At 48.3% G+C, this 19930-nt stretch overlaps 1 protein-coding gene across 1 annotated transcript; it reads right to left on the bottom strand.

Moving 5' to 3' along the window:
• Positions 1-68: 68 nt before the first annotated feature.
• Positions 69-19027, bottom strand: COPG1 (COPI coat complex subunit gamma 1; the record flags this gene model as incomplete). Its single annotated transcript, XM_079540356.1, has 24 exons — positions 69-436; positions 894-992; positions 1949-2087; positions 3575-3672; positions 4657-4828; positions 5885-6027; positions 6360-6428; positions 6828-6953; positions 7059-7162; positions 7370-7445; positions 7761-8004; positions 9484-9579; positions 10048-10236; positions 10971-11038; positions 11389-11522; positions 12134-12291; positions 12432-12518; positions 13587-13679; positions 13797-13872; positions 14326-14405; positions 15236-15307; positions 16079-16159; positions 16948-17000; positions 18991-19027. The coding sequence occupies 24 exons, from the start codon at positions 19025-19027 to the stop codon at positions 306-308; spliced, it is 2625 nt and encodes an 874-aa protein (XP_079396482.1). The 3' UTR covers positions 69-305.
• Between the last annotated feature and the right edge of the window lie 903 nt (positions 19028-19930).

Raw genomic sequence — 19930 nt, 5'->3', positions numbered from 1 at the left:
GGCGGGGTGAAGTAAACGCCCGGAGGCAGCGGCAGCCCGCCGCGATAGAGGGAGGAGGAGCAACGAGAGGCTTTATTGTCAGCTAGGAACGATGGGAAAGGGCTGAGCTGGAGGCTGGGGGAACAGCCGGGCTCGAAACCGCCCCCCAGGGCAAAGCGTTTCGTAAAATCGGAGCTTAAAAACAGCGTTATTTTACACAGAACCCCACATCCAGGTCCCCGTTGTATGGAAGAAGCTGCTGCAGCGAACGTGATCCCTTATGATCCCAGTGGCAGAGGAAGCAGCGCCCGAACAGCGAGCAGCGCTCAGCCCACAGAAGCCATGATCACATCCACCGGGAGCTCCTCCGTGCTGCGGGCCGTCACCTGCATCGTCACCGTGTCGGTCAGCAGCAGGCGAGCCCGCAGCAGCAGGTCGTGGCCACCCCGGAACACACCTGGAAGGCAGCAGGAGGAAGGAGGCAGCGGGTTAGAAGGGACCCCACGTGGCCTCTCTCCTTCACCACGACCTACCTGGGACACCCGCAATACAAAGACCTCGTGAAAATTCAGTTTAAAATAAATTCCAGCTGAGAAGAGATCCGACCACTCCGTTAATTCCCACCAACCTTCAGCACACAGCCACTGGCTGGGCAGAGTACCACGCTTCTCCCTTCCACGTCCTTCCAGAACAGAATGCTGCAGATAACCAAGGCAGCAAATGCCATCCAGCTGAGTCTCAGCTCATCCCAGCTTCTCCCCACCAAAGCCTCCCGCCTCCCCCCCCCCCCCCCCATTCCGATACCAGTTGCCCTACATCCAAATCCCACGCAGGGCTCAGTGAGCACAGCACAAGCTCGGATTTTCAACCTTGCAGAGCCACTGTTTCAGCAGAGACCCAATGGCACAGCTCACCTGCCAGGTACAGCGTGTGAGAGTTCTTGTTATCCGGCACTTTATCCGATCGCTCGCAGGGCTGCATCCCCAGGAACTTCACAATATTACTAACTGCCTCTGTTAAGAAAAAGGAGAACAGGCTCTGCATCACAGGTGCCTTGACAAGGACACACAGAGTGATGAAAGCCCTCCTCGCATGTCACAGTTGATGTCCCTTGTCCTGAGGGGGGCATAACACGGGTGGCTGCTGTGCTTTAAAAAGCCATCGGAGAGGCAGAAACAACACACACAAGCAAAAAAAGAGAAAAAAGCCTGCACCACGCTGCAGTTCTGTTATTTGGTGCAGCCAAGGTGCCAGCTCAATGAGAACAGGAGAGTGAATGAGTCAGGCGGCAGGAGAGTGCAGCTGGCTGCACGTGAGCTGCACAGCCCTGTCAGCAAGCTTGCTTCTCTGGGACAAATGCAGAAGGAAGAATACACCTTGCAGGAGAGAGAGGTCAAGGAGGAATTTGAAAAAGCCTTAGGGAAGGTACTTCAAACCCAAGGTGCTGTGCAAAGAAGAACAGACATAAACAGGTGCCCTTGTCCTGTAGCTAGGTCAAAAGGACCACATTTTTACAGCAATAAGCTGGATCTTTAACACATGGTGAAAGGCAAGAAGGCTTTGCTCCATGAGCCTGCCCACCAACCTCACGTCTTCTATTTGCTATTCTGCTTAGTCTCCAAGGTCAGCACAACTCCTTTCACAGAAGGAAAATGGGAGCTCACAGCTGAACTATGGTCTGTCTGGGAGGGGAGAGCATGAAAGCAAAGCGAGATGTTCTCCTGCTTCCCACAATACAGTCTGGTCTCCACAGGGTCCAGAATACTCATTTCTTAGTTCAGGTCTCAACAAACTTGTTTTCACATTCACCAAAGGTCTTCATGTAACAGCTGCAGTGAAATTACTTGTGAAGGGTTTTTATCCTGTCTGCTTTTCCAAGAGAGATCTAACACCAGCCACATTGCACCTCCTGTCTTTGCTTGATGGAGAGAAACATTAAGAGCCCTACTGGGTTCAGACATCCCCTTACCTTCAAGGGTTTTAATAGCAGATAAAGTAAAGGTTTCTTCCTTTTCATACTCATCACCCACTTCATCCCAGGCAGCTCCGAAGTTGGGCTTCAGAACTCGCTGGATGTGATCAGCCACCGTTACCTCAAGATCTTCAAGCTAGTAGCAAGAAGAAGTCCAAGTGAAACATGGTCGTTACTTACCTTGCCCTCTTCAGAGTGAGCTTTAGACTGGATTCCCTGAGATCAGATGGACCCAGGAGACAAGCCTTCACTTCTACTCAGGAATATGTCAGAGCAAGTTCTGTCCCTTCTAGTTTGCTCAAGCAAAGAACAATTAGTTGAGCAGCTGCTTGTCCTGGGAAGCTAAGCTATGCCACTTCCAGGGCTCATAGAGGAGGTTCCCAACCTGAGCACACAGCCCCTGGCCTGACAAGGATCAGAGCACTGGGCAAACAGCCAGAGCAGTGGACAAAACAAAACAAAAAAGCTGCTGGTGCCCACACTGGTGTACCATCTGCTTCCCTGGAACGCACATAAGTTTGTATTTTGCCTTTCTGGCCTCTCGTTTTGTAGGCTGGTAGAGTACCGTGAGACACAGTCAGATGCTTGCTGTCACATAAGGCTGCATGCCAGGATAGCTGAACTGCTGCTGTGACTACGTCTGTGCCAGGAACAACTGGGTTGATCCCTCTGGAGCACATATCTAAGAGCAGTCAGTGCCAGAACTGTCCTGACACCAGCCTGCGTTCACTTCAACAATCACTGCAGGAAAGAATCTTCCCTTGAATCTCGTTGAAACAGATGGAAGGGTTTGTTTAAATATCACTCTGATGCTCTGGTGCCTGGTGGGAAGCAGGCAGAAGGGTCAGCCTTACACGTTCCTTTGGAAAAATCCCTCCCCACTCCTTCTGGGAGGACGCCATGTCCTCACTGACTCACTGCACAGCAGTTCCCCTAATCAGATTCACAACAGTGACAGGCAACACAGAAAACAGCTTCTGAAGCTAACGGGGCAAAGCTGAATTCATGTCACAGCAACCCTTCATTTCTGGAGAGAAAACACCACCCTCTGTGAGGCAGTTCCAGTTTCTGACCAAGCATGAGTTTAGCTTCTTCCTGTGTGGTAAAACAGCCAGGAGACAGGATTTCACAGCACCAGTGCTTTCATCAGTCTCAGTGCTAAGGAGGTAATACCAGAAGAAGAGCAAGGATGGCAGCCTTCCTGTATCAGACAGGCCACTGGTAATTAACCACAGGGAGCAGTGCTGGCGGGAAAAAGAGATGGCCAGCAGCCTTCTGCCTCCACAGAACTGCCCATGCCACTGCTGGAGCCCAGAGAACAGCCAACCAAGCCCAGAGGACACACCACTGCCTCTCAAAATGCAAGTACCCTGCACTTCCAGGGGTCTTCCTGGAGAGCAGCAGGAAGATGCTCCAAATGAGACAAATAAGCTCTCCAAACCCACATCTTACATTTTGGGACAGACACCACAGACGTAGCAAGACGCCTCTCTTCTTGTCATTGTGCCTGCAGCAGTGTCAGGGGGCACATAATTGCATGCACGGCAAGTTACTGGGTACAGATCACAACATCCCTCAAGACAACTGCAGTTTCCGTGATGTGGCACATGCCCAGCTCCTTACCACATATTCATCCTCGTAACCCTCGTCGTCTGTCTCACCCGTGTTTGGATCACAGTCCTTGACAGTGAATTTCATCATGCAGCTGAACGTGCAGGCCACTGCAGGCAGGGGAGGCAAAGGCAATTCATTACCACCAGATCCACTCCTCGGCAGGAGAACAGGGATAGGAAACTTGTGGCAGGTTAGTTCTCCCCCTCCCAGTCAGCAGCACAGGCTTAGCACATGACCTAGAAAGCATGCTGACAGCGTCTCTCTCTCAAGGACAAAGTACTTATTTGTAACACTAAGGCCAGCAAACAGTGATAAATGCAGACTCCCGATGGCTGCACCATAATCTTCACATCAAGTCCCGTTACTCATGAATATCAAGTTGTGTTGGGAATACAAACTAAGCGTGTCCCATCAACCTCTTGTGAAGGAGGTGAGACCCTTATCTAGGGATCAGTTCATGCACCTTGGAAAAGAAACCACCTTGCACTGCAGCACAGCAGATGATTAATATCACTCAGCTGGGAGAGGAAGCTGTGACTCATCTCTGAAGATAGGCGCTGCTGCATGAAGGACAGCAACACGCAGGTGAGCAGCCTCAGGACAAACCAGGGTGGTCAGAGCACAGGTTGAGCCTGGTTTATATTGCAGACAGTGACAAATGAGGGAACGTCCTGCTCCAATAGGCATTGTTGGAATTCTGGCCATTTGTCTGAACTATTCCTTAAGAACTCTGTGCACTCACAGCACGTCACAGCCAGGCAGACCACTGTTTGCCTCCCCACGTGCTAACACAAAGAAGAGCAGGCTAAAGGACAAGCCAGGGTGCAACAAAGACATCTCAGCAGAGATCTGAATGCTCATCTGCCAGTTTCCCCAGCCCGACCCAACGATGCTTTAGCACAAGGGAACCAGGAGGAGAAGGAAGGCCTGACAGCCCTCAAGCAGCAAGGAGAAGTCATGCTTGGCATCACTCAGGGATGCACCCACACATATTCCATAAATATCTGCAAGGTAGAATGCATGTGGGCGTGAGCAATACAGTATGCTTAATTTGGGGGAATATCAGGGAAAACAGAGCACAAACTGTTTACCTGCTGTTGGATCCTCTTCAGACAGCGCCACCAGAGTGTAGCAGGTGCCTGGCTGGTTGTACACCAGGCTTTTGGCAGGTATGTAGCCAATGACCTCATACCCCTCTGTTGGCTCCATCTGCACAGTAACATTCTCCAGGATCTGATCATTCAGGGTGTTGGTACAGTCAAACTGAGCAGGGAAGGAGAGAACAAAGACAGCTTGAAGCTCTCAGCTATAGATGTGATAGCAGATTCACTTCACACATAGTGGGAGCATGCTGTTAACTTGCAAAGTGCCTCTGCCTCAGCAGGGAGCCTGGCTATCACAGGGTTCATGCTTCCATTTAGTCTCAGAGGAACTGGCATCCAAATGTTTTAGGGGAGAAGCTAAAAACTTTCAGGGGACTCCAGTGCTCCGCTATTTTCATATTTTTTATAAAATATATATATATATATTATATATATTAAAAAATTATATATATATATATATTTTTTAAAAGGAAATGACACAATGATTTCAGCAGATCTAAACTTGGTGTTTACACTTTGAAGTGGCTGCAGTGACAAATCAGTCAACTTCATACAGTTGTTTCTGGCAAGCAAACAATAGAAACAAAGATTAACTCCTCTGAGGACTGTGTGAGCAGTTCTGAGCTTTTGAGAAAGAAACTGGCTACGAACAAAACACTGCTGCTCATAAGATAGCACAAGACTTGCTTGAACTCCCTGCGGGCCAGGTAAAGAGGCTGGCACATTGACTGAACAACTCCCGTGCAGCAGGAGGGTGATCCAGCTAAGGCCAAGACTCACCAAAATAAGCACCTATAATAAAATGGCTAAAACAAAATGCAGGTGATTAAGAATCCTCTCCCATCCTGTCAGGTAACATTTTCAGCCTCCCAGAGAGGGCAGGCTTCACTCTTGCATGTTCCAAGCATGTGCCTGGGGATCCTGAGGAAACAACACCGTTCCCCTTGCCAGCTCTCCATGAGAACAGCCCCACCTAGTGCCTGCCTTATTGTCACTTTGATTGCACACATATGCATTGTTCAGACAAAACCACATGCACACTAATTTATCTTTTTTTTCCTGAGGCTCTGCTGCCCTGGGTGAGAAACAAAGGACCCACTACACTGATGAGTTCTGAACACAGATATTCTTGAGCTATTTCTTCCCAGAGAAGTTTTTACTGGTCAGGAGCTTATTTTCCAATCCTCTTTTGGCACCACACGCCATAGCTACTCACCTGGAACACCATGTGGCTGACAAATGTGTGCTTGGTGCAACGAACCACATACTCTGTTTCCAGCTCTGTTAGGGCAACAGGCTCTGGGGAAGACCTGAAGAGTGGGCCCAGTCCTCGGAACTCTGGGATCGCTCCCAGTTGCTCTGAAACAGAGGATGTAGAAACAATTGCTTTCCCCAGCCACAGAAAAAGTGGTAACTTTTTCAAAGCCTTCAGTTAAACAGCTGGAAGCTGCTGCAGCAAGTAGTCATCCACAGAGCAGCCACGGCATTCTCCATTAAAGGCAGTCTCACTTTCCTTTTGTCCACACCTGCCATCTACTGCAAGCATCCCCAAGAGCAAACAACTGATTCGGATGCCCCATGCCACTCTTTGAGGGGAGGTGGAGAAAAACTGGAGTGGATAGGCAGGCTCAGCGAGAAGAGGCTACACAGTTCTCACATGCAGGTGTAGGAGAGGCCTTGCATCAGTTTACCTTGGAATATTTCTTGCCGTGTTGCTGCCACTTTCTCTGGCTGTTTGGCTACAGCAACAGGGGCATTTTCTGCAAGGGAAAAAAAAAAAGCAAACAATGAAAACAACCAGATACAACCAGGAATAGTAACTAAATCAGAAAACTGATCATTGACTAAGTAAAGGAGAGCTTATTTCTCATCTTGCTATAGAGCAGACATCCATTTTTAGTTTCCTAAATACCTTTTGTAATCCTCATTGAAGCTACTGCAATTCAAACAATTACTACTATTAGCAGTTGGACTAACTGAAACACTGAAGTGGGAGTAACAAAATTTGCTGGCCTTTGTCTTTACAGAAGATATAATCCCATAAAATTTGAAGAGGATGGATTCTCAGCAATTCCAAGCAAGGCCAATACAGATTAAGGGCTGGATCTGCTAGGGAACCGTCAGCAATTCAGATCAGCACACAGCAGACTGATTCTCACCTGCTCTTTGCTCTATGACAGGAGCTGTTGCCAAAGGAACAGATCTCAAATCAAAGGGTTTTTCGGAGGGCTCCAGGGTGTACTGATGCAGAGCCCTCTCCAGACCAGGGATGGACACTGTTAGACCTGGGGACAGAAGGAAGGAGCCCTTGAGACCGCAGATAACGCCATCTCTTTGTCACGTATTAACCAGGAGAGCTGCAGTCCTGTTTTGAGGACCTTCTGTTTTACCATTCAGGATGTAGCCAGCATTGAGGGCTTTCTGTTTTTGCTCCAGAACATTCAGGTAGAACGTGGCTCTGTCTCTCACTTCGTTGTCATCATCCATCACACATCTGAGAAGAAAGAAGAAAACGTGCATCAGCACAAGGCCATGCAAATCGATCCAGGTTAATCATATATAATAAATTATACAATATTACATTCTAATGTTATAACTTATTATGTAATAATTAAGCTTAATTATAACTACTAGCATCCTCACTCTGCCCAGGGTCTTCAAATAAGGATCTTCTGTCCCTGAAAGGTTGAGTGACGCTCACCTTTTCAGTAACACCAAGATACTGGGTAACATCTCCTCATTCTGGGCTCCAAACTTGGCCAGGGCACTCACAGCCCCTGTAACACAAGTGATAAAAAAAGAATTGGGATACAAAGAAATCACCTGAAGTTTCCTCCATCCCCCAGCTGCGTTCAAATGGCACATCAGAGACTCTGCACCTAACAGACAGCATTACTCTAACTAGAGAGAAGCAGATGTATTAGCAAAGTGCCTGAAGACCTCCTCTGTCTATTTCCATGGGGTCTTTGTATCATCTCCTGTTTCTCAGCTGCAGATTGTGATAGCGAATCACAATCCACAAAAGGAGGAGTTCGTGCACTGTGTGTCCTTGACAATGTATCAAAGGACAGCTTTCCAGGTCTGTATCTTACCTGCCCGGACTTCTTCATGCTCCAGGACAACCCTGTTGTAGATGAAGCGAATGTATTTGGAGGGGTTATTGGTTTTAGGCCCTTCTTGGCCCAAGAGGTGGAGGATACGTGTAGCCAGCACAGTGAACTCGCAGTCCTCAATGAATTCACAGAGGTGAGACAGGCCAGTTTCTTTGCTCTCTGAGTTTTCCTCAATGATGCTGATGATGCAGTCCACAATGGCTCGCTTGTATTCAAAGCCACCCTAGGGAGAAAAGGGAACTTCTCAGCTGGAAAGCTCAAAGCACGTCAGACATTCTGAATTAGTCAGGCAGGAAAGAATTTCCTTTGAAAAGGTCACTCACTCACAATGCTTTAAATCTGTGCTTGAAAGGTGAAGGGCAGTAATGCTGCCCACCTCTTTTGACCCTCTTTAATCTCAGAGGACCAGTTAATACTCAACCTCTCTCGCCACATCCTTCAGAATAGCTGTAGTCAAGAAAAAAAAACAACAAATCCTAGAGAGAGAAACAGAATCCATCAGCCTGAAGGGCTTACAGCTCATTTAAAATCCTCTGCTGTTAGAATTAGTGCATAAAAAACAGCCATGTGGGAGGAGGAAAAAAAAAAAAAAAAAAAAAAAATCAGCCTTCTCTTCAGCACCAGACATCTGAGGATGAATCACACAAGAAGTATATTAAGGATCATATCTGCCACAGCAGGGTGCAGCAAATGGCCCTATTAGTGTGGGAAGACAGGCAATCAATACCTCCCCAGGCACACCCCATAACCTGACATGCCATTAGCACTCAGTTATCTTCAGGCATTATTTACTTGTGTCCTCAATAAGAACCACAGGATTAAACTGTGCACATTATCCTCTGCCAATTACATGCATAGTTCTGTGCTTTTGGGGGGGATCTTTCTGTAGCTACCTGGGCTTGAGGACACCTGTTAAACAAAATGGTTTGAACTACAAAACCACATTCATAACGATGCCATCCACCCACAGAAAATCTGGGAATGTAGCACGGTCCATTTTTCACAGGAGTAAAATGAGAGCCTTCGGTTTGTTCCCAAACAAGAGGTTGTAATTGGCAGGTGATGTCAGAGCAAGCAGCGGTGCCAGCTGTGTGGCAGGCATGTTAACTCATTTAGAAATAAGCCTCAGCAAGCCTCTGCTCCATAAAGCTGCCTTCCTGCAAACTGTCAGACTGAATGCAGAGAATGGTTACAGGTACTCACGAACCTGTCACTGCAACAGCACAGAGAACAGAACAAAAGTGATCCCAAGTAATCAGTACGTTGCTACTTAATCTTTTTGTACAGGACAAAACTTCTTGAAACTTGCTGTCCAAATACAAAGCTGGTCCAAATGTGAAACATCTATGGTCTGCCAACAGATCTGCTGTCGCCTGCGTTTGCCCTGAGAGTAAGCCCCCAGAAAAATCAAAGAGTGAAAACCATGCTGAAAATATGCCAGCGGTCATTTCTGTCAGACTGCAAGCTCTTATGGCAGGAAAAGGCTCTCATTACATGGCATTATCAGCAGAACTCAGATTCTCACAGGAACTACTGTGCAGTCCTGCAATTCATATGTACTATGGAAGTAAAATTACTAATATGCTCCCAGTAAAGCTTCTGTCTGACCTCTCCTAATTGTACTTGTGCTATTATGCACTCAGAGCCCCTAAATCTCTGACAACACAACAAAGAACAACAACCAGTTGCCCTGCAAACTCACCTCTTCCCGCAGCATAGTGAAGAGAAAGTTCATGAGGACAGCGTGTTTGCGAGGGTACTTCTGACACAGTGCATTGATGGCTTGCACCACTACAACCTGGAGGAAAAAGGGGCAAGTCAGAAGGATGACAGTCTCATTGGGCAGGAATATAAATAGTTCAACTGTGTCCATTTGGTGCTGGTCTCCGGTGTGGAAGCTATGATTTTGCCTTTAGTTATTCAACAAACAGAGTTCCAGGAGGATACTAACCTAGAAATTAGAGGAGACAGATTTTAATGTGCTGGTCAGCCCTTAGCAGAAGGCCATGCTTGCTGGATTCAAAAAAGGGAGACTTACTAATCAAAAGGCTTCTCCCTAGAAGAGGGCATTTGACTCTGGAGATGAGTACTGAATGACTAAGGCCTGACTGAAGCTGATAGCATCAGATTCTCTCTTGCAAAAATGATGCAGCCTAGCTACTGGAAAGAGCTTAACCCAGGTGTTGAGAGTACACACACAGACATGGACAAAGGCTAAGGGGTGCCTTAAGGAATCTGTGATTCCCCCATTTTCCCACCTCCTTACTTTGAATTCATCTGAGATTTCTGACATGAAAGAGGAGATCTGTTTCATGAGCCGGTCGATGCTGCTCTCACTGCCAGTTTTCAGCAGTGTGGTGATGGCCAGGGTGGCTATGCTGCGGTTGGAGTCTGTCACAAGGTTCTCCAGGTCCAAGTTACAGGCGGTCACAGCAGATGGGTGCTTCATGGCCACCTACAGAAGATGACAAAAAGCGGAAAAGCCACTGTGGTTATTGCTGACTGATCCTTCTCAATAGACTGCTCTAAAAGCTCTCACCCCCTTCATTTTAAAATAAATGCTACAGATTGTACACAAGGGTCATCCTAAGCAAGCTATTCAGCCAAGGTGTAAGAAACAAGCTTGTTCCTCCTGCAGAATCACACCTACTGCTAGAAGAGAAGAAGCCAGTAATAATAAATGATCTTTACTTTTTCCTCCCTTACTCTCTTCAATAAATTTCAGTTCAGATTCTGCAAAGAAAACTAACTCCCACCAAAAATTCAGCTAGCCTAACCAACAGCTTTTCCAAGTGGAAGCACAGATATCACCACTTTTTTTTTTTTTTTCCCCTCCTTTTTAGAGTTGACAAAGTCAAGGGAAAAGCTAGAGCAAAGACTGTCATGGAGCAGCCAAAAAGAAGCACCAAGTTCTATCTCTGTAATACAAGGAGCCCCTTCACCACAGAAAGCTCAGAAGGAAAAAGTAATAACATGCAAGAACAGTAACACAGAGCTATGAAAAAGATTGAATTTTTCTCCTGTAAAATGTTCCTTTTATTCCTCTTGTAAGCAAAGAAATGCCAGGCTGTAACCAAGGTGGATGTTATTCACAGAAAATCACCACCCAGCCTGGCCCCTTTCTTTTCTCAAGTCAGTTTCTCGTGCCCTGGGAGATGCAATTATAGCACCCTGGAAACCAGTTCCTACCTTGTTGAGGGTACGGACAGCTGCGTATCTCAGTGCTGCTTTCGGGGAGCTGCAAAACAGCTGCAAAACTGCAAGGCAGGAAAACCAACAGAAGCAGATGTTAGGCAGTCTATTATTGAAAAGCACTTCCTACCTATAGCATGAGATTCAACGAAGAGATGTGTGACATACAAGCATAAAACAGCTAAAAGCGTGCTTAAGAAGCAACTGGATTTAGTAGGTTCTTTCCTCTCCTCCCTGTTGTTCCCTTTGCCACACCTCTGCTGACAGCCACCTCTCACCCACTGTCCTCTCTACAGGAGAACAGCACCAACACAAGCCCCAAAACTGTACAAGGTCCTCATTTCTTAGGGTAAACAGCAGGCACAATCACATTGGCCTAGAACTCCCTCGCCACTGCCATGAGCATCACAATTACCTGAGACAGCTGGTGCCAGCTCTTTGGCAGTGCAGTTGGGAAGGTTAACAATGGCAGAAGCAGCTTCGTAGACCACCATCTCATGTTTGTTTCTTAGGCAGCTCTCAATGAAGTCAAACAGGGGGCTATCGCGGCTAAGGGACAAAAAAATCCCAAGGAGAAATGAAAACAGAGATGCTAGCAGAAATGAAGAGTCCAGCAGCAGAACAGGACAAGTCCATTGCCTGCAGAAAGGTAACAGCAGCCATAAAACCACTGTCCTCAGATTCTGCAGAGGTCATTACACTGTACTTCCAGCATGCTTGGCTCTCTTCTGAGCTGACAATCTCTGGATAATAACTGGAATATTGACAATAACTGGAATCTCCCTTAGCTCTCACACAATGCTCACCATACATATCACAAGTCTCATCCTCCTGGAAGACAAATGCTAGCCAAATAGAAGACAGAGAAAATGAAACAGCATCTTGATAAAGAACAGCTACACAAAACTAGAAAGAAAAACAACAAAGTGTTTCACGTGCAAGCACCTACACAGACAAGACTTGCAGAAGCAATTCCATAACATGAAAGCATCCTGTTATTTTCTCTGCTACCTTTTAACTAGCAATTAAGGGTTAGAAGTTGCACACTACTCTTCAAAGAACAGAAATAACTGCTCTCATCAGACAACAAGCAATCCCACAAGAGGAGACGGAAGCAGGACCTGAGCAAATTCTTCCCACAGGGAAAAGAGCCTCCTCACCTGCCTGCCTCCTCTTCCAGCAGCTTGCTGGCTACTCGGATCATCATGCAGTAAGCAAATGGTGACTTGAGGCCATGGCGTGTGAACTTGCTGAGCATCTTGTTGACTGCCAGGCGATCATTCTTCCGCACATGGTAGAGCAAGCCCAGAGCATGATACTGTTCCAGGAAACAAAACCACACTGAGCTCTTGATACTTCTATCCCCTCCGTGGCCCGGTGTGTCCAGCTGAGCACCAATAGTCTGCTCCGCTCCCAGCAGCTGCTTGTAATTCCCCATGTTGCCACTGGGCTTCCTACCTGTACCATGATATTGTCACTGGAAGCTGCTTCCTGAGCCTCGTTCACCCAGCGTTTTACCACATCAAAACTGGTCTTCAGCAGGTGCTGGTAGAGACAAAACCACAGAGAACCCATGAGAGAAGGATGGAGGAAGTTCTGAGAATCACCTCCCCTATGAAGAAGAAACAAGTTCTCCTCATGAGGGCGCTGGAGGCAGCAACTTGTAACAGAGCTGAGGACAGGGATGCAGAGACCCGGCCTTGTTGACTGAGGCCTCAAGAGGCTGAACACCTCCCACAGAGTCCTCCCTTCACAAAGGTGGGAATAGCAAAAGCGACGCTCTACCCCGCTGGAAATCTCCTGGCTCGTTTATCAATATTAGCAAGCAGAGGACAAAGGAAACAGTTTGACAAGAAATAATGCTGCAGTGTTCACACCATGGTTAAAGCTTGACTGTGCTGCGTATTACACATAAATCCCTTCACTTGTCTACAATCTCCAACAAGGATTCAACAGACTAAAGTTCCTCAGGCTACTTTTAGCACTCATATACGCTATTGCAAACGTGGCACCACCAGCATCTCTGCCATAGTGCCTGACAAATATCACACCACTGGATACTGACTCACATCCCACTTTAAACCCTAATGCTGCTAAATCTGTAAGGTTGGTTTTTAATAGGATGCCCATGAGAAATAAGCATCAGAAGCATCTGCACATCCCTAAGCTGGTCATTTATTCTCCCAAAGATGCATTCAGCCACAAATAACTTAATAAACTGAAGAGATTAAAGGCTCTCGTGACCACTGTACTGTTTTTACTACATGCAGCGTGGGCAGCCCCTGGACAAGGTTCCTTCCTCTGCACTAGCACATCTTGGTCCTGACGATGCCTTCACCCAGAGAGTTCCAAGCACTTCAGAGACGGAGGAAGGATGTGCTGCTTTCTAATGGTGCAATAAGTCTCCAGAATCAAATTACTTTGAAACAATCTGTGATCCAATTGTATTACACTGAAAAATAGTGTTCTTTTTCCCCTCCTCCTCTCTTCTTTCTCATGTATCCTCTATCAAAGGACAGCTGCAATATGACACTACCAAGATGTCCAGTCCCACCACAGACAAGTGCTCCTCAGCTGCACTGCTCCTCAGGCCCACCCCGCAGGCACACCTACCAAGGAGGACACCAGAGCAGAGCTTGACACACTTGGCACTTTGTCAACAATAGCCTGTTTCATGTAGCGCTCGATGGCCTGTAGCATGGTGCTCTGCAGGGAGAAGGAGACAACAGCTGATATGGAAAACCTGCGAGAAGTGTGATAGAGGAGATACAACGGGTTGGGGTAAACAGTGTAGGGCTGCCCCAAAGGAAAAGCTGCACTTACATCAGTGATTTGACAGAGTGCTCTCACAGCAGGGCCTCGGTAATTGTCATCCTTCCCAGTCATGTCTTTGGTTAAGCTGGTTGGAAATAGGAAGCCCTCAATACTGCACTCTTGAGCCAGCAGCTCCTTGGTGCGTGCAGAGAGCCCACAGAGCAGCGGGCAGACAAGAGCATAGCTGAATGGCAAGCAGGCAAGTGCAGGTCTTAAGCAAGTCCCACCAGAGTGGGAAGGCAGGAGGAGATTCGCTTGCAATAGAGGAAAATACGTCAGCACTGCCACATCATGTAACCAAAAATGACAATTCAAACACTCAGCAGCATGGGCTATGGGCACATAGCACACTTCAAATGCATCGCTAAGAGTTCAATATCTGTATTTGAATAGCCTCTTTCAAAGGAGGACATTTTTTCTTCACCAAGAACATTCCTTGTCTTCACAGTGCTCAGAGATGAGAGTTATCTCCAAGAGGCTGGAAAAGTATTATTGGAGAATGCACGAATGTAGTAATAGCAAAACCAAACTGACTGACCTGCTAGTAACAATGATGACATCTTCTGCAATTGAAGACATCTCTTTGATAGTCAGGTAACACATCCTGCGAAGAGTTGGCTAACAAGAAAAGAAGACAGACAGACATCAGCAGAGAGGGTCCCAGGTATGAAGGGATCTCCATTTTTCCTGCTTCCATGACTTTATTGTGGAAAATAAACAAAATGGTGCTCTCAGGGAGCCACAGTGCCCAGTGTAAAAATAATAATAATAATAATAATCACATTCATTAACAAAGCAGCCCTTCCTCTTCTAAATCCCTCAGCCTTAGGATGAAGCCACAGGACTACCAGATTTACCTACATCTACAGTTTCATCTTTTATTTGTTGCTTACTTGAACGAGGCAGAAATCTTAAAATCAAAAGCTGGGGGCAACTCATTAACTCAAAAGCAAGGAAAAAAAGCAATCTGCATCCCCAGAGACTGAGGATTTCTAAGCTCATCTCACAGTTTCAATGCTTTGTAGTTTAGGGGACTACTAGTGATGGTAATACCTCTGTGGGCAGGTGCTAATTCCTGGCCTCCTTCAGGTAACAGTCTGCTCTCAGCAGGAAGCAGGATCTTTTATTACTGGGCACAAACCATAGCATATCTGATTATACATTTGACCAATGTATGTGGTCAAACTTGTGTGGGTGTAACACCTAAAGAGTTAGATAGCAGTTTAGAGGAAGAATCTACGTTTCAGGAACAAAGACTGCTTTAGTTTAGCTGCTACAAGAGCAAGGTAGTGAAGCTGATCTGTTTCTAAACTTTCATCCTACTCTTCCCACTTAGATCAGTAGCTCCAGGCAGGCTGATTGCATAAAATGACACCTTGAGGCTGAGAGACACTGCTGACAACTCGTCTCACTGGATAAATACAGCAGAAAACAATAAACAGACTTACATCGTTGGACTGAAACAGCTTTGTCATGGCAAAGAAGGATTCGGTAGCTTCCATGACACCAAGGTGCTCCCCCTAGAAGTTTGAAAAGAAGAAAGCAAATCACAGTTAACACAACCAGATCTGTCCTGCTGCAGGTGCAAGGCTCAGTCTCACATATAAGGAGAACAGGCTTGTGTGAGTGAGAGCAGGGCAGATCTCCTTCAGTGTACTTGAACAGAGTAAAATCCTGCCTGAGAAAGCCCCCAGCCATGGCTGTACGCTGCTTACCTGTCAATGCAGATGACAGCATGATTTATCAGGTTACAAAAAAAAAAAAAAAAACACCAAAAACTTGTGACAAGACAGATTCTTTATGGGTGCAGAACAGGTTGGAACAACTCCATGACTTGTGTAAGAAAAGCTTATGCCATGCTTCCTATAAGCACCACAGCTAGTCAGCCAGCTTCAGCCACTGCATATAATGGTGCAGAGAGACCCTAGAGCAGGGAAACCCCACGAGATGGGTAAATACCTTTACAAAGCTGAACCTTATTGCACGCAGCTTCAGAGACCCAAGGGCCTGGAGTAACAACTGTCTCTGGCATCAAAGAGCTGCAGGCTTACAGCTTCCAAGTAATAATAAATCACAGACATCAGTCTCTTCATATTTAGCTGCTCCTACCCTCTCTACCCCACAGAATGTTTTTAGACACTAAGAAGGCAAGTAGAAGCTTAGTAGCACAAAAACTGTTCTAATTAAAATATTTTTATTGGATGTAGTCAATAAAACTATTCAGAAGATAAAGCTCAGCTAGAGAAAACTAAGAATCTAAAGAACGTATCAGCTGATTTTTTCTCCCTTACCTGGTTTATGAGGTACAGAATCTTGGTGAGGATGTGAGCACATTTTCGTGGGTTTATGGGAGTCTCATTAAACACACGTGCCTGAAAACAAATCACAGCCAAGGATGCTAATATCAACACCCCCTAATAAACACTGCCCTCCCTTGCCTGATATAAACAACAAACTGTTGGTGAGGTATGGCAAAATGCACTTAATGACTTTGGATCAGATTCCCTCCAATTCCTGCTAAACAAGGCCCCATTTTAAGCAGATGGTTCTACAGTTTCATCCTGAGACTGCAAATGCAAGCACAATGAAAGTTTAAGGGTTAAATCCTCCTCATACTTTCACCCACACAAGTTTGGATCGTGTGCTAGCTAAAATACCACCCTTCTGACAGCCTGCAAGGCTAACAGGAACCAACACCATCCATCATATGGCAAACAAACAGATAACACTGAAATAACAGGGTCTGGGGACTGAGAAGTTTGTCTGATGTCAAACAAAAAGGGTTTTATTTCAGAGTAAAATCAGAGTCTATTCAATAACCACACACAGCCTGCTCTCTGGCTTTGAAATCTACAAGCTCAGGGTGTTCAAAGCCGATTTCCCAACTTTCCTGTTCTAAGGTGAGCTTTTCCAGACAGTCACATTCTATATTACTGCTCACCATTTAGAGTCTATTTCGTTACAGAGATCATTTCAGCCCTCTCCCTTCTTCCCTCCAGCAATAAAACAAGAACTAGTGGGGGCATTGCCGTACTTCAGGTGCCAGTAGGACCACAACAAAGCCCTGCTTCCCCACTAAAATTCCTCACTGATCTACTCAGGAGCTGGGGACACCCCAACCCAGAAAGGGCAGCACAAAGGGCAGCTTCTAAGGATATACCTCTTGCAGGACTGCGCTCTTCTCCAGGTGCTGGAATGGGTTGGAACCCCCACCTGCAAAACAAAGACAAAGGAAGTCCAGGGATTCTGCTATGGGAAAGCAACTCTCAAAACACACCTACAATTTAAAGGTAAGCCCAGCATTTATTGGGTAGCTTTTTTGTGAACACCATACAATCAGTGCTCCTCTTATTAAGCATTATTAATTGGATGACTCCCCAGTAGTTAGGGAAGGCAGAGCAGACAGGACATCCTTTGATTTATCACCCACCAAGAAGTAACTTGCCATGAGTCTGATCAGCTGTAAAGTAAGGAGCCCCAGGGCACCACTTCCAGTCCCAGGACTAAGATGTTGCTGACAGTTAGAGCATCAGTATGACAGTTCGAGGAACAAAAGCTTAGAGTCACAGACACAAAGAGTGCTTGCCAGGCTGGAAAGTCAGGAGTGCTTTACCCCTTCATTATAAACCAATCAGGAACCCACCAGTAAATATTCTTTGGCTCGATCACCAATTAAGAGAACAAGACAGCAAATGAGAGAGTCTGGACACAGAATAACATTCATTGTTCCTCTTAATAGAATAAATTATATTAAACAATGAACAACTCACTAATTAAGGATGAAATAATCTGAGAGAAAAGCATCATTGTTCTGCATTCTCTCTATTAGCTTGTCTCCTTCTAAGCATCTCTGAGCCACAGCATCTCAAAAGTGTCAGTTATTGATAAGCAGGCTGGAATTAGTACCAATGTTCAGCCTGGCTCTGAGACAAACAGCCTTTTCCAGTGCAACTTAACAAGCCTGAGCTCTAGAATTGGTCCAGCACAACCTGCCCTGCCCCAGAAGCATCGCACACTGCTGCCCAAAGCCTTTACAATTAAAGGCAAAGCCATCTGCATCCTGACTCATTTCAGGGTCAGTGCCCTGCGCTGACACAGGCTGTTTGCAAATCCAGCAAGGGGCTGAGCAAAGCACAGATGCTTTGATGGCATCTGGGAAGAGAAGAAAACACGGGGAAAAAGCAAAGTGTTTCTGGTCTAAGCATCTGAGTGTGCTTGAAGAAAATGGTTAAAGAAGCCCTACTAGCAGCACAGTACGTCTACAATCCCAAAATCGCAGTGTGGCTTGGGTTGGAAGGAGCATCACAGACCATTTAGTTCCAACCCCCTGACTCAGACAGGGCTGTCAGCCACTCCCTGAGGCACCAGCTCAGCTGCCCAGGGCCACATCCAGCCTGGCCTTGAGCACCTCCAGGGATGGTGCACCCACAGCTCTCCAGGCAGCTGTGCCAGCACCTCACTGCCCTCTCAATGTAACCTATCCCTGATATCTCTAGCTAGTAGATATGGTCTACACCTCCCCTCTTTTAGTTTAGTTTTAGTTACTAATGCTTTTGAACAAAATGGTTGAAAGAAAGCCTTCCTAAAGCAGCCTACAAGCCCTAAGTTGGCCATCAATGACAGCACCACCTCCGCACCTCTTGCAGCGCTGAGCATCTGGAAACGCATCACACAGCACACCTCACCGCTCCTCCGATCACAAAAGGGGAACCAGGCGCAGTGCAAGCAGCGTCCCCGGAAAGCTCCCAGCACCAGACGGCCAGCACCAATTTGCACCGATCCACAGATCAGACCAATCTGCACGGATCTCACAGCAGCCCCGCGGAACGGACCCCGGCTGCACCGCTGACAGCCCACAGCTCATCGAGGGCTGCACACGGGGCAATGCGAGGAGCGGAGCGGCGGGATCCCAGCAGGCAGAGCCCATCCCGACAGCGGGGCCGGGACACGTTCACGGCCTAGGGAGGCGGGGGCGGCGCCGGGGGTCTTCCACGCGAAACCAGCGGGGCCAGAGCGGACAGCTGCGGCGAGGAGAACGCGCTGCGACGGCCGCGCGCAGCGACGGAGGAACGGAGCGCTGCGGCCGCGAGCGGGGCAGGCACAGCAGCGGCACGGCCCCGGCCGGGCCCCCCCCCCCACACGACCCCACACGACTCCTCGCGGCTCCCCCCGCGCCCTCCCCTGGCCGCCCTCCGCCCCTCACCCGACTCCTCGTCCTTCTTGTCGAATTTCTTCAGCATGGCGCCGCCGGCGGCTGCGAAAGGCCCGTCCGTCAGCCGAGCCGAGCACAGCCCGTCCGCCCCGCTGCCGCCGCCCGCCCCTTCCTGCCAGCCTGTCACTGCCGCCGCCGCACTGCGCAGGCGCGGGACGACCCGCCGTGACGTCACTGCCGGCGCCGCCGCGAGGAGCGGGGCTACGGGGCTACGGGGCGGGGCGCTGAGCGGTGCCCATGGAGACGGAAGTGATTGACAGGTGGAGGGGAGAAGGGCGAGATCTGATTGGCGAAGGGAATGGGGCGGGGCTGGGGGGGGACTGCGGGGTGGGCGTAGCGGGGGTGGGCGCTGGGCGAGGGGCGCGTGTTGTGGGCAGCGCGTTCAAGGGTACGGCGGGGTTGGCGGGGATCGGCTTGGGGCTCGGGGGTCAGCGGGAAGGGGTCACCGGCATGGGAGACGCCGGGACCACGGGACTCAGGGACCAAGGAGGACACAACGTGACCGGGGGTACGGAGGAGCTGGTGGCACTTGGGGAGTGCTGGGAGGAACTGCGGAGGGACACCCCGGGACCAGCGGCAGCAGGGGACCACGTGGCACCCGGCAGCAGCAGGGACACCGGGGACACCAGTAGGGAGGACACAGCAGTGGGGATGGGACCGAACCCATATCGATATCCCAGTGACACCCGGCTGTCCCCCCCCCCGTGTCCCCGTGGCAGGGCTGTGACCCCTCACCCCCCTGCTCACCCCAGCACGGCAGCAGCTGGCCGGCACCCCTTGCTCCATTTCCCACCCCAGATTACCACTCCCACAGTGGGGTCACCCCGACACTTCCACCCCAACACCGATCTTGCTCACCCTGCACCAGGATCTCCTCAAAGAGCATGGCCCCATCCAACCCGGCTCCAGCCGCCCCAGCAGCAGCCCCGGC

Source organism: Tetrao urogallus, assembly GCF_951394365.1.
Source record: "Tetrao urogallus genome assembly, chromosome: 10".
In the NCBI taxonomy this organism is placed as follows: Eukaryota; Metazoa; Chordata; class Aves; order Galliformes; family Phasianidae; genus Tetrao; species Tetrao urogallus.
This window is presented reverse-complemented; position numbering and strand designations above follow the sequence as displayed.